Source organism: Cucurbita maxima, unplaced genomic scaffold, assembly GCF_002738345.1.
Source record: "Cucurbita maxima cultivar Rimu unplaced genomic scaffold, Cmax_1.0 Cma_Scf00017, whole genome shotgun sequence".
Lineage (NCBI taxonomy): Eukaryota > Viridiplantae > Streptophyta > Magnoliopsida > Cucurbitales > Cucurbitaceae > Cucurbita > Cucurbita maxima.
In genome coordinates this window covers 926,926-949,326 of record NW_019272033.1, presented here as the reverse complement: position 1 = coordinate 949,326, position 22,401 = coordinate 926,926, and the positions used below count along the sequence as shown (strand labels likewise).

General features: G+C 38.2%; 3 protein-coding genes across 16 annotated transcripts; 1 reads left to right on the top strand and 2 right to left on the bottom strand.

The window, feature by feature from the left end:
• Nucleotides 1-4,706: 4,706 nt before the first annotated feature.
• Nucleotides 4,707-19,789, top strand: LOC111491722. Of its 11 annotated transcripts, XR_002719749.1 has the most exons (5): nucleotides 4,707-4,902; nucleotides 5,011-5,068; nucleotides 5,293-5,538; nucleotides 5,647-5,704; nucleotides 6,910-7,087. XR_002719749.1 is itself a non-coding variant. In XM_023140723.1 (4 exons), coding segments are annotated over exons 1-4 (408 nt in total). In that variant the 5' UTR covers nucleotides 4,947-5,090; the 3' UTR covers nucleotides 7,002-7,089. The 11 variants fall into 11 exon arrangements, 1 of the variants encoding a protein (XP_022996491.1); XR_002719748.1 differs by having other exon boundaries at nucleotides 5,293-5,704; XR_002719750.1 differs by lacking the exon at nucleotides 5,647-5,704 and having other exon boundaries at nucleotides 6,910-7,085.
• Nucleotides 7,640-10,537, bottom strand: LOC111491720 (oxysterol-binding protein-related protein 4C-like). Its single transcript, XM_023140720.1, has 7 exons — nucleotides 10,495-10,537; nucleotides 9,805-9,972; nucleotides 8,943-9,188; nucleotides 8,757-8,853; nucleotides 8,367-8,661; nucleotides 8,178-8,277; nucleotides 7,640-8,060 (listed from the first exon to the last, which is right to left on the bottom strand). The coding sequence occupies exons 1-7, from the start codon at nucleotides 10,495-10,497 to the stop codon at nucleotides 7,806-7,808; spliced, it is 1,164 nt and encodes a 387-aa protein (XP_022996488.1). The 5' UTR covers nucleotides 10,498-10,537; the 3' UTR covers nucleotides 7,640-7,805.
• Nucleotides 12,813-19,858, bottom strand: LOC111491718 (subtilisin-like protease SBT2.5). 4 transcript variants are annotated; one of them, XM_023140715.1, is made up of 12 exons: nucleotides 19,545-19,857; nucleotides 19,367-19,425; nucleotides 18,684-18,898; nucleotides 17,703-17,847; nucleotides 17,198-17,592; nucleotides 16,721-16,816; nucleotides 16,566-16,638; nucleotides 15,825-16,110; nucleotides 15,021-15,346; nucleotides 14,572-14,839; nucleotides 14,034-14,315; nucleotides 13,188-13,594 (listed from the first exon to the last, which is right to left on the bottom strand). In XM_023140715.1, exons 3-12 carry the CDS (start codon nucleotides 18,854-18,856, stop codon nucleotides 13,188-13,190), a joined length of 2,451 nt encoding a protein of 816 aa, XP_022996483.1. In that variant the 5' UTR covers nucleotides 18,857-18,898; nucleotides 19,367-19,425; nucleotides 19,545-19,857. The 4 variants fall into 4 exon arrangements, 3 of the variants coding, with proteins under 3 accessions (XP_022996484.1, XP_022996483.1, XP_022996485.1); XR_002719744.1 differs by lacking the exon at nucleotides 19,367-19,425 and adding an exon at nucleotides 13,741-13,938 and having other exon boundaries at nucleotides 13,458-13,594; nucleotides 19,545-19,858; XM_023140716.1 differs by lacking the exon at nucleotides 19,367-19,425 and having other exon boundaries at nucleotides 12,813-13,594.
• Nucleotides 19,859-22,401: the final 2,543 nt, after the last annotated feature.

The window sequence follows — 22,401 nt, the reverse complement described above, 5'->3', positions numbered from 1 at the left end:
GGGACAGCTCCCAAATCCACCTCTCTTTGGGGCCCAGCGTCCGATGTCTGGCTCTGATACCATTTGTAATGACCCAAATCCACCGCTAACAGATATTATCCTCTTTGGGCTTTCCCTTTCGAGCTTCCCCTCAAGGCTTTAAAACGCGTCTGTTAGGGGAAGGTTTCCACACCCTTACAAAGGGTGATTTGTTCTCCTCCCCAACCAATGTGGGACATCACAATAATTACAGAAGATTTGTCTAGGATTTCTCCAAAATTTTCTCAGTGCTAACTCAGTTAACCAAGAAGGGCAAGCCTTTTGTGGACTCCAGCTTGCGAACAGAGTTTCCAGGAACTCAAGAAGAGGTTGGTAACCGCACCAGCCCTTACAGTTCCAGACGGGTCAGGTAATCTTATGGTGTATAGTGATGCATCAGGGAAAGGTTTGGGGTGTGTGCTCATGCAAAAGGGTAAGGTGATAGCGTATGCTTCTCGACAATTGAAGGAATATGAACGAAATTACCCAACGCATGACCTCGAGTTAGCAACGGTAGTGTTTGCTCTAAAAGCGTGGCGGCATTACCTGTATGGGGAAAAAGTACAAGTCTTTACCGATCATAAGAGCCTCAAGTACTTGTTCACGCAGAAGGAGCTCAATATGAGACAAAGGCGATGGTTGGAACTGGTAAAGGATTATGACAGAGATCCTGTACCATCCAGGCAAAGTCAATGTTGTAGCGGATGCATTGAGTAGGAAGGTTGTGCATACTTTTGCGATGATCACCACACAGGAAAGACTACAAGATGAGATGAAGAGGGCTGGGATAGACGTGGTGGTTAAAGGTGGTACTGTGCAGATAGCACAATTAACCCTACAGCTCACCCTACAAAAGAAAATTATCGACGCTCAGAGGTTTGATGAACACCTCAGTAAAGTGTGGAGTCAGACTGAGACAGAGAGGCCAACAAGGTATTCTATCTCCTTAGACGGGGGTCTACTATGGAAAAATCCCCTGTGCGTTCCCCGAGATGAGGGAATCTTAAAAGATATTATGACCGAAGCCCATGATACATCTTATATGTTCCACCCTGGAAGTACGAAGATGTATCAGGATCTGAAAAGATATTATTGGTGGTCTAGAATGAAGAGGGACATAGTGGATTTCGTAAGCCGTTGCTTGACCTGCCAGCAGGTGAAGGCCCCGAGGCAGCGCCCAGTAGGATTGCTACATCCCCTGAATGTTCCTCAGTGGAAATGGGAAGTAGTCTGTATGGATTTCGTCTTGGGTTTGCCAAAGACAAAGCAAGGTTTCAACGTCATCTGGGTTGTTATGGACAGACTGACCAAGACGACCCACTTCATTCTAGGAAAGTCTACATATCGAGTGGATTGGTGGGCTCAATTATATATCAAGGAGATAGTACGCCTGCACGGGATACCAGTGTCCATAGTATCAGATCGGGACACCAGGTTCACCTCTCAGTTTTGGAAAAGTCTCTAGAAAGCACTAGGAACAAAGTTGAGGTTCAGTACAACGTTCCATCCTCAAACGGATGGACAGACTGAAAGGCTGAACCAGATTTTAGAGGATATGTTGCGAGCCTGTTCCTTAGATTTCTGTGGGTGCTGGGACGAACATCTGCCTTTAATGGAGTTTGCCTACAATAATAGTTATCAAGCGACCATTCAAATGGCCCCCTTTGAGCCACTGTATGGGCGTAGGTGTCGAACACTAGTCTTTTGGGAAGAGGTAGGCACGTAGTAACTACTGGGACTAGAGTTGGTCCAGGTCACCAACGCAACAGTGTAGAAAATCAAGCAGAGGATACTCACCGCACAGAGTCGATAGAAAAGCTATGCAGATGTGCGTAGAAGGGACCTCGAATTTGAGGTGGGTGACCACGTGTTCCTAAAGGTAGCCCCTATGAGGGAGGTGTTGAGGTTCGGAAAGAAGGGAAAATTGAGCCCAAGGTTCATAGGCCCCTTCGAGATTCTGGAAAGAGTTAGGGCTGTGGCTTACAAAATTGTCCTGCCACCGAACCTTGCCGCCATGCACAATGTGTTACACGTATCCATGCTACAAAAGTACACTCCAAACCCTACTCACGTTATCGAGCATGAGATGCTTCCCCTTCGGAAAGATTTGTCTTACGAGGAGAAGCCTAGCAGAATTTTGGCTCAAGGCACTAGGCAGTTGCGCAACAAAGATATTCCCTTGGTAAAGGTCTCATGGGGTAACCGCCGTAAGGAAGAGGCAACCTGAGAACGAGGACGTGAGGAAAGCTTATCTCGAACTCTTCCAAGAGATAGCTACTTTCGGGGACGAAAGTTCCTAAGGAGGGGAGAGTTAAAGGGGGGAGGGGGGAGGGGGCTAAGTCAACTAAGGGGCAAAAATGTCATTTTGCCCCTCCAGCCCTAATAGGGGTCCAAGGAGAACCTCGTCACATCCGCTGCAAAAGAAAACGAGAGTTAGAGAGAAATTTGAGAGGAGTCAGTCGTGAAGTTTAATGGACCACCGTTGGAATCCACCTTCAGACGAGACTGGTACAAGGATTGAGAGGTTAGCGAGGTCCGTGCTCCATCAAGACCCAAGAACATTTCGCGAGGTAAGGTTCTAAACGACATTTCTCAAATCTGAGTTTTTCCTATGTGAATTGAGTCTTAAAATGCTGAAATATTCACCTAGGAACAACTCTAGGTCCGATATTCAAGCAAAAATTACAAAAAAAATACTAGGACGTAGCCCATAACACGATCTAGAACTTCTCCGAAGAAATTATATCGATCCGATCTACGGATCGAAAGATATAAAATCGGAAAAGGGGACTGTGTTACGGATTTCAGAGGATAGAGAAGAAAAAGAAAAAGAAAAAAAAAGTCGGGCGGCGTGACAGGCGCCGAACACTCGTCGACCGTCGGCTGGAGTAACGCAGCTCCAGCCGAGGCGACGACACGTGTCGTCTGCAAAAGAAACGCTAGCAAAAGGGCACGCGTCAACCAGGTAAGTCACCACTCGGTATTTAGGAAGAAATACTTGTAAGATTCGCTTGGATTGCATGCATGCTAGTAATTTTGTTTCAGATTAGCTCTCGATGTAAAATATTAGCCAGATTGATTGCTATGAGTGTATTGGGTGAATTATTTGAGTGTTGCATGTATGCTTTAAGCTTCCACCGTATGTATGCATGCGTTTAATTTATGTTGGAATTGTGTATGTCGTGTTCCGGGTGCTTGATGGACGAATTCGCCCCACATTGAGCGCGAACTTCGTGCTCTGGGTTCTTGATGGAGGTCATCGCCCCGTTGAGCCGGAATGACTAGTTTGCATGAATTATATATTATGATGTTAGAAGATGGTTGCATGCACACTCTGTTAATTTCTATGGCCCATTTCTATGATAAGCTTAGGGGATTACTGTTAGGAGCGATATGTTGCTCTAGCCAGACTTAATTTTCCCCTAGGAACTTAGCGGTTTACCACGGCAACAAGGTACCTCAGGAGTGTTCATAGATTGCTAGCTTGAGAACGGTATCTATAGCTTCGTGGGAGGACCAAGGGTCCCTGATAAGTCCTTACTGCTCTTAGCCATTTCGCATGGGAAATGTGTCCCCACGTTATACAGGCCATTAGCTGCATGGGAACGGGTTGGGCCGCGCCCTCCATAGGGAGACTATATGGGCGTAGGGGTATTCAGCACACCCCTAGGCTAGATACCATGTAGTCCTAGATAGCCATGTAAAGGTAGAACCTCATAGAGAGATACTGACCATATTATCTTGTCGTAAGGAACCTCTAGGCGTTTAATGAAAGGACGATGAACCGGTGAAACCCAAGGGGCAAGCTCCAAGGGATTAAGATTAGAACCAGATGTCCTAGAACCGAATTAGGAAACTGTGGGAACGTGTTAAATTAAGATGCGAAGAGAGTCTACAAGTAAGCGGCTTACTGAGTATAATTTTTTATACTCATCCTTGCTATTTTCCTTTTTTTAGGAGCGCGAGGCGTCGGTCAAGAGCGGGTGTGATGGAGACGGGGATTGTCACAGAGGAACGGGTTGTCCCGGGGCGTCAGTCCAGTCTTTATTTTGTGTTTGCATATTTTCGAAATTTATTTACAAACTATCATGTGTTTTGTTGTTTGTCGTCCAAAAACTTTATTGGAATTTAAGGATTTTCTTTATTTCATATTTAAATCACTTTGTGCATTTGTGTCTTGTCATTAGTCACGGTCCGTAGTAAAATATTGGGTCGTGACATATACGTACCCCCTAGGCCTGACTCGTTGGGCTAACGCACTCTGACGCCACCAAACACTACGGAGGGAAAGGACCTGCATGATATCATGACGAACATAAATATCATAAAGTACGTGTTTGTACTAATTATAACGAGAGAGTATCTCAATGCACATGACATATATATAAAGCCCTCAAATCCCCATAACTTTAAATCATGACATGTTTTAAGATACAAATCGTACTTCTTTTCATTTATGACATAACGAATGAATTATGCATACACTATTCTTATCACATCTTTTAAGTGTTATGCATCTTACATCATTGATAACATAACATAATCATATCATAGCATAGTTGTCTAAGGGAGTAAGGAGGAGATCAATCAATATTTTATCTTTTGCCAAAATTTAAAAGACTACCTGTAATATCCGAATTTTTAGATAAATAAATAAAAAATTAAAAATAACAACATAGGGCTTGGGAGAGAGAAAAAAGAGAGAGAGAAAGGAGAAAGGAGAAGAAGTTAGGGTTTGGGAGAGAGGAAGAGCGGATCACAAACCTCCGTTGGAGATCGAAATAGAAGGCAAGAAACTTCGAAGCAATACTTCTCTCGGTGCAGGAAAAGGAGTTTGGGTGGTGGATCCACTCATTCCGACAAGAAAATCCGAGAACGAACAAAGTAAGATTACGAACTTATTGTTTCAATTTTATCTATAGATCTGAGGAGTTTCTTGAGTGTTAGACCTGGAGTTTTTTGAGGTATGTGACTAAAATAAGATTCACACAGGTTTCTTGAAGTTCTTGGACGAGAATCGGACGAAAATCGGAGTTTAGTCGGACTTCGGGTAAACCGGTCGAAAACAGAAAATGTGTTTTTCTGTATCTTTGACGGCCTTAACTCATCCAGTATTCAAGGAAAAAATAAAGGAAAAAATATATTTTAGAAGTAGAATATGAGATCTACAATTTTCATGAAGAAACTTTGTTGATATGGATTACGGATTGAAAGATAAGAAAATCGGAAGAAAATAGATCGAAAACGTTAATCTAGAAATTGAAATACCTGCAGGAGAGAGAAAACGTTGGCCGGCGTACGGAGGAAAGAGGCGGACCCGCGATCGACACGTGGCGAACTGCGACTGGAGAGGCGTGTCCCACAAGCTAGTCGACACGCGTCAGGGTGCGGATTCGGGTCAACCCGAGTCCGATCCAGCGCTCTACACGCAACCCAAGAACCACGCGAACCGAATCGAACCGAATTGGTCGGTGGCCCGCGACTGGGCGGGAAGCTGCGTGTCATCGCTCGTGTAGGCGGGTGAGTGACTGTTTTCCCTCCATTCGACCTCTGTTTGCTTGTTTTTCGCCCGGATTTCAACTCTGATCCTATTTTTATGTGAATTATGACCTATCAAGAAAATTCCAGAATTTTTGGAACCTTTTCCGACAAATAATTCGAGCTTGGGAAGGCACGCATCAACCATGTAAGTAGCCATTTGGATTCCCACGAGCAGTACTTGTAGGAACCGCTAGGAACAAGCATGCATGCTACCACCCATTAACTTAGCTAGCCAGACCTAGTATATTAGTATGGAAACTGCGAAAATTAAATGATTAAGGAAAGCTTGATATGAAATGTTTATTAAATTTGTTTGATTGAGATTCTGATGAAGTATGTATGCATGAAGAGGATGGAAAACTTGTGAAATCTGCACTCCGGGTAAAGATGGACATTATCTTCCCGTTGAGCATGTTTGTTAATATTGCATGAACTGCTGCGTGTTAACTCTTCTACGTGATGATTGCTTGTGTTGTCTTTCTTGATGAATAGGAAGAAATTACGAGCTTAGATTAGGGTGCTTGTGATTAAGTAGGCTAGATGAGACCCTAGATTGGGGGACCTCTAGAATACCGTGCAATTAGACCCGCGAAATGATTACCGGCGATCCAGAGCCCAGAATTCCAAACCCGATAGGTTTATGAGATCAGGCACGAGAGTCCTAGAGATACATGAATCCAAGTCTAAGCCACCAAGTTCCACCCTAGAAAGAATAATAGGTCACCACGGTAACTGTAGGTAGCCCGCTAGAGTTGAGCAGTGTAGATAGTGTCATCACAACCTCCAGTTCCCTCTCTCCTCCGATATCATACTATCGAGACAGAGCTCTGGTACGGTGATCGTTGAGCTTTGTAGATTCGAATAAGGAAGTGTGACAGGTGCCCAGCCCTAGTGGTGATAGCTAAAGGGTCTTCTGAACATAACTCCTGGGCCATAAAAACCCTTCCTTGAGCGGGGGACGTGGAGCCACATAGGATAACTCAGTAGCTGACCGGCACACAGGGGGTCGCACCCCGTTTAGTGGATGTATGGTCCCGTGTAAGGGTCTTCAGCTAACCTCCACGGATGATGTTTAGAGAGAGTTGCGTATTCAAATCCAGCCATACAATCCCCTCAGATTTACTTATGAGGTCGCGCCTCACCTCAGGACACTGATCATATCACTGCTTAAGATGGGCAAGCCTCCTAAGATACAGAAACGAGAGTTTCAGCTTAGATCACTCTGCTTAGAAACCCGAGAGAGACCGTGGATACCTACCAAGATAAGGATGCGAAAACAGCCTACAAGTAGGTTGAGTTGTTTACTGAGTGTATTTTTATACTCACCCCTTTCTCCCCTTTTTTTTTCAGGTACCGGTCGAGGTGGGAGGGGGGGTGTTCGAGAGCTGCACTGTCACAGAGGGGTGTCGTTCCGGAGAGTCAGTCCCTTGTCGGTCTTTTAGAGTCCTTTGTCCGTTTTCATATTTAGAATTTTTTGTATTTCATTTTATATTTGCAATTCTTATTTGGTAACATTTGACTTTGATTTTATATTTAATTTTAGTGTCCTTAATTTCCTTTTCTTGTTTAAAATTTTGCGAGATTTTTACCTTCCATTTTATTTTTATTTGTTTTCGATTTCGTTTTTTTAGTCACGATTTGGTCTTTCGAAGCCTCGAAAGTCGGGTTGTGACACTACCACAAAACTTCGTTCTAATTCAAATAGAAAGTTAAAAATTAGGACATACCGTGATGACCTCAAGCACCTCGACCTAACCACAGAAGAAGAGTTAGAGCAAACCATCCTTTCCTCGAATGAGTGAAAGGCCACCAACTTTCTTTCCTTTAACATAAAATAGACGTCTTTGCATTGTTCCATGAGGATATGCTCGTGACCGACCCGAGCATAGTCTCCAACACCTCAACATCGACCCAATCTTCAAGTCGTCCACTTGGTTAGTGAGATTTTGCACATCAAAACCCACGTTTAAGTTAACATTTTTCTTGTTCCAATCTCACATATGCATTCATATATTTGATGCATCTCCAAACCCTAATTAACAAAGCTCAGTTCTTTCTAAGATTTGAAGAGATATGCATGTACAAGTCTATGATAGCTAGCTTCATTATTTAAAGAGAAACCTTACAAGGGTTCTTCACATTTTACAATTGGGATTTACTACACTTACCCATCATTCCTTAAGCTTTATTCTTTCCACCATGAAAGCTATATATATATATATATGAAGTTTGGACGACCAAAGGTATCAAATTGGGACAACAATGGGGGCAGGTGGGACAGTGGGTTGAATAGGATAGCAATCCCAACCATTTTCTTTGGAGTAAGAGAGCTTGAAATGCTTAGGAACCCAACTCTCCTTTCTTGACTCTCTCTCTTTTGCAAGCTCCCTTTGCCTTTCTTCCACTGCCATCTTTGCTTTCTTTGCTTTCTTCCAATCTTTGCTCAATATCCCTTGGCTCACTTCCCCCCACACCTTCGCTGATTCTGTTGCCCTAACACCCTAATACATATTCACGATATCATAACTTCAAGCATCGTCGATATAATATTTATATGAGAATTGATATCTTATCTACTCAGCTATGTTTAAATTGGCTGATGAAATAAATTTGCTTACCTTAGGGTCGAGAACAACAGGAGTTCTTAAGTTGGAAATCACTTCACTTGCATTGTATATAGTTCTAACGTTCCCATTTTGGTACTTCAGTCTAACGGATCTGAGACAACAAAAAAGTTAGCTCAAACAAACGAGTAATAAAACATTATTCGATTATCAAATCAACCGATTTTGGATTGAAGATTTTACCTGTCCCATTGGCCATCAATGTCGCATAAGTTCTTGATGGACAAAGATTGAGAAAAAATCTTGCCATTGATGGATCGGCTGTTTGATTTGCGACCTAAAAAGCTAAGGCCTTTGTAAGAGATTTCAGCTGCGAGGCCACTTTCTTGGCATTGGATCTTCACTTTGCCACTCCATTCAAACGCCTTTGTTGGAATGAACTTGAACACCAAACTTGGACAGTTCATTACATAAGTTTCCCCATGATTTAGAAGCTTTACCTGCCTCTTCCCACATATCTCGGTTTCCACGCTTGTACCTATTTCAAAACGAGAGAAAATAGTAACATCGTTAGGATAATCTTTTCTTTGTTCGAGACAAAATAATAAGCAATGGGCGACATTAAATACGTACCACGAAATTTAGGAGAGAGATTATGACACCATATCATTTCTATGTTATGTTTTTCATCGGTGGCATGAAGGGCAGATACGGGTGGGTAATGCGAAACCTATGTTTCAAACCCAAATTGTTCACCATGCATAGAGACTAAATAGATACAAAACTAAGATAAAAAAAGGACACGAGTAAGAAGGGTACCTGTTCGAGTAGGACATTAAGGGTACCCTTGGAAACATGATGGGTCTCCCCAAGAATAGGGTTGTAAGGGAAAGCACCAAAGATGAGAGGGCGAGTAGTGGAAATGCTCCATCCCACAACAGCTACTAGTCTTTCCATAGCACTTCCCCCACGATTGCACTTCTCCAGCATATCCTCACCCCAACAATACACCGATTCCCCAAAACATTGGAGTTGGGATTTTGGAATGTTGAAGTTTGGTGGAGCCTAACAAAAAAATATATATATCAATATTTAAAATCTTTTTTATGTTCTATTTTGGGCTTTCTCTTATTGTCCATTTTGAGCTAGAATTTGAGCGGAAAGTTTATGGAGCTCCTCAACAGCTTCCCCTTAATCGAGGCTCGACTCCTTTCTTTGGAGCCCTCGAACAAAGTATACCTTTTGTTCGATATTTGAGGATTCTATTATCATGGCTTTAATACCATGTTAGGAATCACAACTCTTCACCATGTTGAGGCTTCCCCAAGAGGCCTCCTCATACCAACCAATGGAGATGTATTCTTTTACTTATAAACCCAGGAATTCCTTAAATTAGTTGGGACTCACTCCCAACCATCCTCAACAAAGAAAACGTGTTTGCTAGAGTGAGGTTTTCACACATTTATAAACAATGGTTCATTCTCTCTCGACGTGAGATCTCACAAACCACCATTTAGAGGTTCACCATTTTCACTAGCCTGCACTATACATAGATGCGTTCTAAAATCTTGAATGCAAGTTTAGAAGGAAAAACCCAAAAAAAAAGGATATTATCAGTTAACTGTAGGCTTAGAGTTGGACGGTTGGCTGGAATACATCAAATATTAAAATGAAAAATAACCTTGTATTTGAGTGAAATGAGATCCAATCCTGGGCGTAGATCTTTGATGATGGTCATAGCATGATGTAGAATATTTGAAACTCTGTCCGCATCTGATTCCTCCTCTAAAGACATTGGCTTCGCAATTACAATTGGGTTGCGTCTGGTTCCAATGCTCCCTTCCGGATCCTATAATTCCTCAACCCCTTAGAATATTACCTTATTCTATAATAAACTTTTTAAATACTAACAACTTAACATTTACAATAAATAATTTTTTAAAAAATCACATTTTAAATTGTTATAAAATTTAAAATTATTAAATTATTACTTTTATGAACTTTAATTTAGTTGTTTTTGACCTTTTTTTTTAATTATATATTTCATTGACGAAATATTCCTAGCATAGTAATTAAAAAAATTTATTCTAAATTTAAAGGTGAACTAGAGTTTCTTAAAAAGAAGAAGAGTAAAAATGTTTATTGTCATGCTTTCTTTCTTGTAACGCTCGTTAAGAGAGGAAGATAATCGGATGATAAACAATAAAAATTTCAAAAAAATTGTTGAGTAAGTGAAGAAGAACTCGGAGCTTCTTCCATTTAATCAACTAGAAAGATAGTAAAAGAGAAAGAAAGGTATGAACAAACACGAAAAATGATGAAGTAAGGATAAAAATGGATTGAAGTACGAAAGAAGAGAGAGCGAGATCACCATTTTTTGAGAAGAAAGTTGCAATGAATGAGTGAAAGAAATGGATGAATGAATGGATGAATTTATAGGGCAAAGGTTAAGAGTTGATAAGAGAGAGTTAAATGGTCAAAATGCATTGAAGACTTGGAGTAAGGACAATTTGGAGACATTAAGATATGAATGCTATCTATGATCTAAACAAACCCTTCTTTGTCTTTTCATCCCATTCTTCTTCTCTCTCTTATTTCATCTCTCTCACCTAACACCCACCCTATTAAATATATACATATATATATATATATCTATCGAGACAGATTTATACCATAATTTTCTAGGTATGTTTATGTGCACCGCTCATTAAATAAAACATCCATTGTTATCTTAAATGTCAATTGTTTGATCTAGAGAGATCCATGAAGCTCCAACCTGAAAAGGTGGGGAATTCTTGTTTAAACATAGAACCGGAGATAAAATGAAGAGAGATTTCTCCCCGTTAGTTAAATAGTGTCTGGGACAAAGATTTTAGTCCTTGTACTCAACCCCGTCCAAGTTTTCATCTCGCCTCACTTTTCTAAATGTATATATTCTCAAGTGTGAAAAATTTGTATTTCTTATGAAATATTATTGGATTTATTAGTGCGTTAAAGTACATTTTTTATTAGAAATTATTTATTAAAAATATTTCAAATGAATTAATTTTTAAATTAATATATTAAAAATGAAAAAAAAAATCATTGCACAATGAACCGGGGGCAAATTCTCTATAAAGAATCTTTGCTCTAATTTCCACGAAAATACATGGAAAATTTCGTTGGGATTTCAATAGGAGATGGAAACAAGGACTGATATAAGAGACAAGAACAGAAACGGAGAAATTTTTGTCCCATCGTTCCTGCTTCGCCTCATTTTTTGGGATTTTGTGTTTGTCTTTAATGGATAATTGTAAATCCAAGTAACATGAACATCTATAGCTTCGATCGTTCCCGAACTATATATATTTATATTGATATAGATAAATAAAATATTTGTTTGGTTTTAGATACATTGAAACCCTATGAGGATGAGGATGAGGATGCATACCATGGTGGGATGGGATGATGAATAAAAGCCAAAACTCCCCATTGATCAAACTTTTATAGTTGGTCAAATATTTATTTAATTTTGTCATGGTGGTATAAAGTATATAAAACATAATTAAAAGATAGAAAAAGTTCCTATGTTGAATCAATAATAAAAGGTCTGACTTTTGGTAACAATTATAAATTACCATATTATCATCCTATGGACACGATAACACTTGACCAAATGTCACCATCTATCCAAATGTCGCTATTAAATTACAATATGATTCTCATCGATAGAGGGACAGAAGATGGTCATCTCAAGACACAACATGACTCACATGCAACGGTGGGAGGACGTGGAAAAATAATCTGATTGGGAGTTAGGTATGTTAAAAATTGATTCTTCGAATTGTAAGGGGTGTTCAGCTCTACTAAAAAACTCAATTAAATATTTTTTTGTTTTGCTTAATACTTTGGCATTCAACCTATGATTAACCTTTTGGCTTGTTTTCGAAAGAATTGTAATGAAACTTAGCAATTTTCCAAAAAAAAGTTTCTTTTGACTTATCATTTTGTTGTTATCATCAACAAAGACTGCATTACAATTGGGATAGTTTTGATCACGAAAGTCCAGAAGTGGGGGCAAGAACTTGTTCTTGTTCTTGTTCTTGTTCTGTGAAGCATTCTTCCACCGTTTCATGCTTATTTGGGTAGTAGCAATGAGATTCCTCAATATTGTTCCAATAACCGCTAGGATTTTCATAAGAATGTGTCATTCTCTTAATTAGAAACAAAAAGAAATATCGAACATTCAAATGGTTGAAACTGAAACTATTTTTGAAGCAAACATAAAAGCAACAATTGGAATGGAGAGTAAATAAAAAATGAGATTCCTCATTTCTTTCTCTCATTCAAACCCTACCTGAGAATCAAGTTATTTTGCACAATAAATGCAATCTAATTATTTAAATTGAAACTATATATTTCAAAATAGTTTTTACTTTATTTTGTCTCAATCCGGGGTCCAAACGAGTCACACATTTCCTCCTTTGTTTGTTGTGGGTCCCACCTCAACTAGCGGGTGTTCACCATTTTAAACAGCTACATGTAGTATTTACTCGTATGACATTCCAAAGTCCAACTCGTTTAGATACGATTACAAATAATTCAATCAAAGTAATATGAGTTAGACCCTATACGACTCCAAATAGAAAAACTTTAGTTTCTACTCTATATGCCAGCTTCAAAATGGCCTCTACTACATATCAAAACAGGTGCAAAATCGCAGGTGATTGCATTCAAGGATGTATGTCAAAAGCCACAATGCCATTTTTACATCCCTAATGCTCCTTGAAATATAATGTATGCAACAAAGCCAACAGAGAATGAGGCATATCTGTAAAGGGATAAGAAAACTCATTATGCAAAATCTAACTGTAATACTAAACAAATTAGTAATCAAAACTTTAAGTGGAAGAAATCAGCAGCCTCCCCCCTTGTTCTGAGTTGATCATCTTTACACCCACATACATATTTCAGACAAATTACATCTGACATCCTATTTAGCTTAGCTTATTCCAACACATACAAAGAATATTACATCCCCATAAACTTTTACCTTTTCTTCTGAATTATTAACCAAAACCCAACTCATCGTTGGTATCCCATGGCTACTACAGGTATTCTAACCTTGTGCCCTCGACTTCCCTTCAATAGAACCTCGCCAAAACTATAGGTTCCGGTCAGTGATCGAGATGTTAGAGTTACTGAGAATTTTCTCGATGAACCGGATCGTAACGTCATTGCTGGAGGACTTGTTTCTATGGCAACAGCAGGGTCCATTCTTGCAGTAATTGTATAGGTTTCTTCCTCAGCAACATTTGTTACTGTGCGAGTAACAGTCTTAGTTCCCACAAGATGGGCGATGGTAATTGATGGGGTGTTGAGGTTCCAGGGATGGCCCATGGTGAAGTTGCAAGGTGAGTTTGTGTAGTTGTGTATCTCGTGAACATTGATACCCGCCGTCGTGCACAAAAATCCCAAGTAATCTTCATAACCTGAGAATAAACAAGATTCGATATGAGCTGAGCCATTGCATACAGACTCGTAAAACTACTCAAGTACAGTAAATAATTCGACATGGAAACTACTTTTAAGTGCCATCAGCAGAAAAATTCAGAGGAAAAGACATGAAACTTTTTACTCTCATATGGAACAGTTCATTCTCATCATGCTCATTGTTCTTTTGCCTCATTTAGATCTCAAGAGAGGATAACCCATGAACCAATAATTAGATTATCCGAAGAGAGGATGGATTAAGTTGTCTCCTTTTAGTTCCTTTTTTTTTTCCCCTTTTTGGATGAATTGAGTCTCCTTTTAGTGGCTTTGATCCGGTAGAGATCTGTGCTCAAAGTTAACCAACATGATTGATATGATAAGATAAGCAGCAAATGTATGATTCAAACATCAAATTTAGATAGGGGAAGCATAATGAACCTGCATCAAATATGAGTCCCGGATCCAGTGCAGCTCTTGGGTTAACATGACCACTCCCATAATCAAAAGGTGTTGCAGATACCAGTTTCATGGCTTCTGTTTCAGAAAACTGTTGTGCTTTAAGAGGTCTTCCTGCTCTGTCCATTGTTGTTGATGTTGTCATCAAAGCCGATTTGATGGCTGCAGGACTCCAGTTAGGATGCTTCTGTTTTACAAGAGCTGATATACCAGCTATATGCGGTGCTGCCATGCTGGTTCCAGAAATCATAGCGAATCCCTCTCCTGGAAGAATTAAACTGTTAGTATAAAGTATTTCATTTCAAAAATCAAAACAAGAACTGACAAAACTGAAGTTTGGCGCTCCTATAATACTGGAGAAGATGAGTAAGAATTAAAACAGTTTCTACTCTTTTCCCAGTTTTTATTTATTTAGTTTTGAAGAGATACTTTTCACGTGGTTTTGAACTTTGATATAAGCATGGTGGTTACAATATAAAGGAACATTAATAGTGAGATAAATGGATTTGATAATACTAACCAACATAGTTCGGCTCGTCGGTTCCATTTGGAGACCAAGCAGCCCAAATCAAAGAACCAGGAGCTAGAATATCTGGTTTGAGAAGGTCTGCATCTTGAAAGCTAAAATCTCTAATATTGGGCCCACGAGCAGAAAACAATGCTACCTCAGGAGCTGATTTGTATAATAAAGGCATCAAACCATCCCCAATGCTACCCACAGCATCAAAGCTCTTGACCCGACCGGTCCAGTCTCTGGGCGTAGAGGTGTTGTAGTAGTCTATAAGATCCTGAAAGTAAATTCCAGAGTGCGAAATCACCAAATAGTAAGTGGACAATGGTAGAGAAGAAACAAGAAAGCATAAGGAAAAATCCAAATTCAAGAGTAGCTCCAGTGTTCTATACTATGGATATTATGATGTGCAGGCCAAATCAAAGTATTTTCGAAGAGCAAGATACATTAAAAATTACCATCGACTTGCTGACATCAGTTATAAGAATCCCAGGAATGCCAACAGGAACAGGGTCAAATTTAGATCCAGGAGAGATGTTTTCAACAGCAAGAACAAAGCCAGCTGCCCCAAGGGCTCTTGCTGTTTGAGAAACCTTCTTGATTGAAGCGGTACCAACAACAAAACTGAACGAATATCCACAAAGAAGAACTTTTCCTTCAACCAAACGTTTGTTTAGAACATCAGGCCTTTGGCAGTCTGAAGGGCTGTACTTCGATACTGAAGAATCTAACAGAACGTCATTAGCTGCGACCAATGTGTATGTCCGATTTAAATGTGTAGCAGCTGCACAAAGCAACGAATTTTTGTCATTTCAAAACATTTCCAACAGAATTTATCAGTGATTGCACATGAATGAACAATACCACCATTTGTCAATTGAAGGGTCGAGAATAGTGGTAAGAAAACTTTTGGATTCAACCAAGAAACATGAACTTAAAATTTAATGAGGACATCTATATGAAAGATATTGAACATCCTAAAAATCTCTTAAATACTAAATATTTTTAGGTTAAGCAACAGTGCTAGGTTTAAATTAACTGAACAAAGAAGCAAAATAAGTTTTGGGGTGTTAATGAAATAGTATCATCATTAATCTGTCACACAAAGACTCTCCCTGATCATAATTTCAATAAAGCAACAAATTAATGTCAAAACCGTGAGTATGAGCTCCCAATCTTGAAAAAATTAGCATATATGAAACAACTACGATTCTTTTGAAAGCTGCAATACCGTAGCAGTAGGTCAAGTTGGTGAAACTTACGTGATAAACCAAGCCCAGCCAAAATTTTTCCATTACCAAGTGTCAGATGGTTCTTGTATCTTCTGTCGTCAATTGCAGCTGCCACAGTTGCTATCCATGGACTATACGACACCAAAGTTTTAGGAAATGGACCTCCATTTCCAGCAGCCTGTGCGACAAATACACCAGCCTTCACAGCTGAAAGAAGGGTCGCATCGAAAGGGTTTAAATATGTGATCTTGGTAGTTGCAGGAGGACTATTTGGCCCCACCGAAAGACTGAGAATATCGACCCCATCATGTACAGCCTGTTCACATGAGTTTATTGTTTTAAATCATCCGAACAAAACTTTACCATTACGGGACATTATCTCAAATCACATTAATAGAAAAAAAAGAATTTCTTTATTAATAAAGACAGTTGGGGAAGGGGATTGAACCTAAAGTTCATTACATAAACAATTTTCTTTATCAGCTATGCTATCCTAAGGAACAAACAAAGAAAGAAGGAATGTGACTACAGGAAAAAAAAATGTTCACATATTTTAGCAATACTGATGTGAATAGTACAGATATTCATGTACCAAGCTGTTCATTTCCTGAGAAAGGTGCATGGACAGTGAAATAAGGAGAAATATAAAACAGTTTTTTAATAAGCAACAAGTTGACTCCCGGAACACCAAATAAGAAAGCTGCGATTAAAGGTTTAATCTCTTAATTTTATACAGTATCTAAATTTTCAGAAGTAGTTGGATGTACACACCTGATCAATAGCTGCAACTACATCAGCAACAAATCCCCCAAAAATCCTGTAGAGAGCTTTATATACAGCAATTCTATGCATAAAAAATTCAAGTGAAACATTTAGAAGGAGAACGATACAGCTACTTTAAATTGAGCCATTTCTATCTCCCTCACCTAGCACGGGGTGCCATCCCACTTGCTTTACCAAATTCATAGCCATGCATTCTCACAGGGATTCCATTATTTCCAGCAGCAATTGCTGCTGTATGGCTGGTACAGTAAAACATAAAGTGAATAAAAATATACATCATTCAAGTCCATAATAATATGAACAAGACAGATCTCAACTCATTTCTTGTGTAAGAGGAGCATCTTTGCAACAGAGCAAAAAAAAAGGGGGAAATGATTAAAAATAAACATTTTAAATAATGCGTCCACGCCAATTCCAAAAATTTCTAGTAGAGTGTTTAGCGCAGGTGAGGCTTTACGAGTATTACTAAATCTTCAAAGCACGTCACTAATCTTTACTTCAAAGTATTCTCGATAATCAAATATCAAAATATCTCGTAAGATGAAACACAGTTTAAGATATAATCATGATAAATAAATTCACAACAAAAATAACTTTTAAAAAAATAAAGAAGGGCCAACCTTCCATGTCCGTCACCATCCAAAGGAGATTCAAAATGAATTGCTGGATTAAATGCCCCAGCTGCTTTAGCAGCTTCTGCAAAATGTTGGGCTCCAACAATTTTTCCATTACAAAATTCCTTCTTAGTGTCAGGGTCTACTTCACATTTCCCTTTATACTTCAAACACGGCCCAAAAGGTTCGGTATTATATGTAGCAAAACTTGGATGATGTGGATAAATCCCGGAGTCCACAAATCCAATCACAATGTCCTCTCCAGCCCTGTCAAAGCCACCGCCGGTTGGCCATACGCCAGTTGGAAGGCCCAAAAACTCTGGCGTGTGTGTTGTTAGTTTTCTAACCTTCCAGTCCATCTCAACAGATTTTACAATTGGTGTATGTCTTAGAGTCTCTGCCTACAAATGGAAGGGTTAATTGCATGCAAGAAAAATACTTCCATTTTATGAGAAAAGACCAATTATTGCAACAAATGAAAACGTAAGAAGATTTCTCAAGTCTAACTAACCTGTTCAGGCGTGATGTCAACAGCAAATCCATTGATGAGATGCTTGTAACTATAGAGCTTCTTGAAGGATCCTCTCTCAAACAACATCCCGAGAAGCATGTCGTGTTTACTTTCGAGGTGACGAGCATAGGATGTCACAATTTCACTGCAAGAAACTTCCAAACGTGAGATGCATAATATTCAACAACATCAAGCTGGTTAAATCTTTCAGAACAACAAAACTCCTTCAGAACTAAAAGGAAACAATTATTGATTTCAAGGATCAAAAGTTTTCATAAGACACAAAGGAAATCCTATTCCAAGAGCACCATTTGTATAGAATGAACATTAAATCATTATTGATCCTAATAATCAAGATAAGTGTTCACATTTTCCAGTGATATAACCCTTAATGTACAATGATGGAGTAAATATGGAATCCTGAAGATTACTTCAATATCGATTATCAACAATAATATTTGAAAATCAAGTAGTGTGTATGTATGTATTTTGTTATCCATTAAAAAAAAGATGTACATTATTAAATATGAAGAGTGGAGAATGTTTAAATGCATAGTAAAGTCCAGTTAGAAAAATAAAAAACTAATTGGGTCAAATTCTCGCTAAACCAAATATCCTAATTTTATTAAATACTTCACGTGTAATACATCTATACACGTAATAGCCTTCTTCAACTTAAAGGGGATCACAAAGACCAGACAAGTCAAAACAAGGGGGGCCAAAGTTTGACAGCTCCCAAAATAATAAACTGAAATCCCTGTTGGAAAATGACGTTTCACAATACAAGAACCCACATGGAAAAGTCACAAAAAGGATAGAAAAAGCTCGAAAATTGCGTCAATTATTTAATGGTAGTAATGATTTTATTGCTGGAAAGCATTAGATGATAAACTTCAACCATGATTATGAACTTCAGTCATGAACATGACAAAGACAAAACATACACAACCACTAACAAATACAGAATTGAATTGTTGAAACCTGGTAGGGTCGATCTTTTCATTAGATTCCATTGCTGTGGCTTCAAACCCATCGAGATCACCTTTGTAACTCACAATAGGTTCTCCTTCAATGGTGACAATGTAAATTTCTGCCTTCCCAACAACAAGAAGCACCAGAAACACAAGAACAGTGCACTGGAAATTCACCACCATTGTCTCCAGTGTCAAGAAGGTAACTTCAGAAATCCACCAGATCTGGATAAAAAAAAACCTTCAAAATCAACCGTCGAAACAAGAACTTTAAAATGACAAAAAAAAAAAAAAAAGGAGAGAGAATAAAAGAATACTAACAAACACCAAATATCTTTTTCATGGAAAAAAACAAATCAACCGAAAGAAAATAGTAATTCTAAACTTCAAGAAAAAGCAAGTGCGAGAAATTTCAAAAGAACCACTCACTGAGCAACCAAATTAAATCACAACTTTTGCTCACCAAAGATAAATAAAACACTCCAAGTAGTCAAAGTAACAAGTAGAAGGATGCTGAAGAAGAATTAGAATAATACACAGAGAACCCAACCTTCAAAAACCAGAAACAGAGCTCAGAGAAAGACTTCAAACATCAATGGTAACCAATTACCAAACCAATAAGAATCAGAAAAGGAAAATCCAAAAAGAGATCAAAACGAAACAGAAGTTACAGAACACTGATTTCTGAGCTACTTCTGACAGTAAAATCAGAAATTCTAAATGCCGATGGAGTCCATCAAAGCAAACCCAATCTAGGAAACACAGCAATAAATAAACAAATTGCAAGCAACCGAAACGAAGTTCATACAATTCGGGGAAAGGTCATTAAAGAAGAAAAAAGGAAGAAGATAAAAGTGAAGTAGAAGCATACAGTGGAATGCGATCGGGAAAAGGAAGGGGAGATTCACATAGAGAGCAAAATTGGGACGGGATCAGCAATGAGGGATTGGAAATGGAGGTTGATTGAGAGATGGAGATAGAAAGTGAGAGAAAAAGGGATGAAGGTAGAGCTAGGGTTTTGGTGAGTGAAGGAAGAAGAGAAGTGAAGCGCAGGTAGGTAGCTACCAGAGAGGAAGAGGAGGAGGAGGAGGAGGAGGAGGAGGAGGGGAGAGGAGGATCATGAAGAGAGTCACAGAATACAAAACCTTTGGACCGATTGGTCAATTAATGCCAAATTTTCTTTTCTTTTTCTTACCTCTCCACATTTTCTGAAGAAATACAGAGAGAGATTGGCGCCAAAAGTGTCCGACAATTGTGATGAAATTACGGAATTGTCCTTCAAGATTGTGGTCCTACTTGTCAAGCCTCACTCCATTGCATATAACACATGCACGGGCCACCGGGCATGCACCATCATACATCATTCAATTTTCCAGCTCCAACGATCAGGTCACTTACTTGTTTGTCATTTTGTAGCTGCTTTGGAACTATCCTTCAAACGTTTAACTTCATTTAAACCAACTCATATCACATTCTTTAGGACATACGGCTAATCCAATTGAATACTCCTAATTTTATCCCATAAATATTTACTTTGAGTAAAAATGAGTCTCACTAACCTCAAATAGTCCGCCCAATAAAGTCAAAAATGGCTTCGGGAGGGTCGAAAACTTAGAAAACGATATAAAAAAGGTATCGAGTTGCCAAGTCGAGCCGACACTGAGTTGCTAGTCGAGCCGAGATGAGCCACCAATTGAGCTTAAATGAGTCACGACTAGAAGCAGGACACATGTGTGGCACATGTAGTGCTGAGGAGTGCGGGTCATCACTCGAGTCGAGGTGTGGACTCCGGGTCGGGTCGTTGGGTCGCAAGTTGCATTTGAGGACGGAAAAGGTTTGAGTGTGCTTGATACGGATCATGAACTATTGGGTTGTGGGCTGTTGGGTTGGGCTAAAGCTGCGTGTTTAAGTAACGAGCCATCAAGGTCATCGAGAGAGGTGATCAAGGTCACCACATGAGGTGAGCCTAAAAACGAGTTATACGAGTCTGATTTGAGGCAGATCATGAGCCGGTGATCTGAAAAGAAAATTAATTTATAAAATTAAAATACAATATATACATATATTTCTTACCTCCCATGAATAAATATTTATAATTTAAAATCTCTGTAATTTTAAGATGTTTAAATTTAGTTGAGCATAAGCTCTCATGGCTTTGCTCTGGGCTTTCCAAAAGGCCTCATACCAAAGAGTTAGTATTCCTCACTTATAAACTCATGATCATTCTCTAAATTAGCCGATGTGGAACTTTCATCATCCAACATATCTTATTACTTTATTATGGATTATTTAAAATATATATATATAGGAATCAAAGAGCTATTTTAACATTATTCTCCATCACTATTCTCCCTCGAATTTGATTAATTAGGTTAAAGAAAATGAGACAGACTTATTAAATAGAACGTTCAAAGATAACTTTTATCTCTTGAATTTCAAGCCAGCATCTAAATCCAAACTGAGCATATCCAAAAAAGAAACGGGTAGGCTAGGATACAAGTCGATGTACTTTTTCTGATTTTTTTTTTTTTTTTTTTTTTTGGTACAATACAAAAACATTCTAATTATTTAAATGGTAAATATAATTTTTTTTTTTATATATTTTTATACACTAAAAAGTTAAATGGGTAATAAATTAATTATGATAAACCAATGATGAGTATTTTTTTTTTTTTTTTTCTTCTATTGCAAATACTTGGACGTTAATGGCAGTCAAAAAGTTAGGGGGAAAAAAAGGAAAAGAGAATGAGAATAAAAAATAACAGTAAAAAAGTAAGAGTAAATATGACTAGTTTGAACAGAATGTTATAAAGAGGAAAAGGCCAAGGGTAATTTGGACCATTTCTCCCTCATAAATCAAATTACTAAATTGACCTTAGGTCCTCCATATAAATTTATTCAAAATAAAAAATGTTTAATCCTATCATTTATTACTGAGTTACTTGAAGATACATTTGACTTTCAATTATTTTAATTCTCTTATTTTATTTAGGTAATAATTGATATTTGAAAAGATATCTAATTTTTTTTTTATAAAATTTTTGAAAGATACAAAATAATAATAATAATAATAAATAAATAAATTTTTAAATAGTTTATTTATATATATAATTTATATTGTATCCAATCCCGATATACTCTCACGTGGATTGTTGCATTCATTGCCTTGAATTTTGCAATAATAGGGATATTGAAAGGGAAAGGGAAAAAAAAAATTATATTACTTCTTTCTATTTCTATTTTTATTTTCTTAAAAATTTTAGCTTTAATAATAAATCTGTTCTCAATTAAAAAAAAAAAAAATTAAACCGTTACTTCTAAAAAAATATACATAATTCTAGACGGAGACTAAATAATTTTTTAACGTTTTTTAAATAGTTTAATAAAATTTTGTCGTCAAATTATAGTATAAAAAATTTCTACGACATGAAGTTCTAAAAATCGTCTTGTTCGCATCATTGATCGACAAGGTGTCCTCATCGATTTTGGCTCCCATTTTGTTCACGACAAAGCTGCATTTAGCGATAGTTTATTTTTTGACCACTTACTCAACGTCACAACTCTAATGTGTTGTGTTTCTATTTGTAGTTGGTTTATGAACGTTATGTGACACTTGATCACTATTGATAAGATAAGGAATCACTATAAGGGGAGTAAGATTCGGATTACCTTGTCAATCGAATATCTCAAGACAAGAACATTGTTTGAGATTTGAATCACTTCCTAAG

Excerpts from the sequence above, each read along its gene's own strand:
- LOC111491722 (XM_023140723.1), top strand. Across the intron at positions 5,539-5,636 it reads GTCATCGCTCGTGTAGGCGG|AAAATTCCAGAATTTTTGGA; the intron begins GTGAGTGACTGT and ends TGACCTATCAAG. Across the intron at positions 5,705-6,909 it reads GGAAGGCACGCATCAACCAT|GTACCGGTCGAGGTGGGAGG; the intron begins GTAAGTAGCCAT and ends TTTTTTTTTCAG.
- LOC111491720 (XM_023140720.1), bottom strand. Across the intron at positions 8,854-8,942 it reads TTAATGTCCTACTCGAACAG|GTTTCGCATTACCCACCCGT; the intron begins GTACCCTTCTTA and ends TTTGAAACATAG. Across the intron at positions 8,278-8,366 it reads ATTGATGGCCAATGGGACAG|ATCCGTTAGACTGAAGTACC; the intron begins GTAAAATCTTCA and ends TTGTTGTCTCAG.
- LOC111491718 (XM_023140716.1), bottom strand. The coding sequence starts at position 18,856 with ATGGTGGTGAATTTCCAGTGCACTGTTCTTGTGTTTCTGGTGCTTCTT. Across the intron at positions 16,111-16,565 it reads TAGTTGCAGCTATTGATCAG|GCTGTACATGATGGGGTCGA; the intron begins GTGTGTACATCC and ends TCATGTGAACAG. Across the intron at positions 13,595-14,033 it reads GGGACTCATATTTGATGCAG|GTTATGAAGATTACTTGGGA; the intron begins GTTCATTATGCT and ends GTTTATTCTCAG.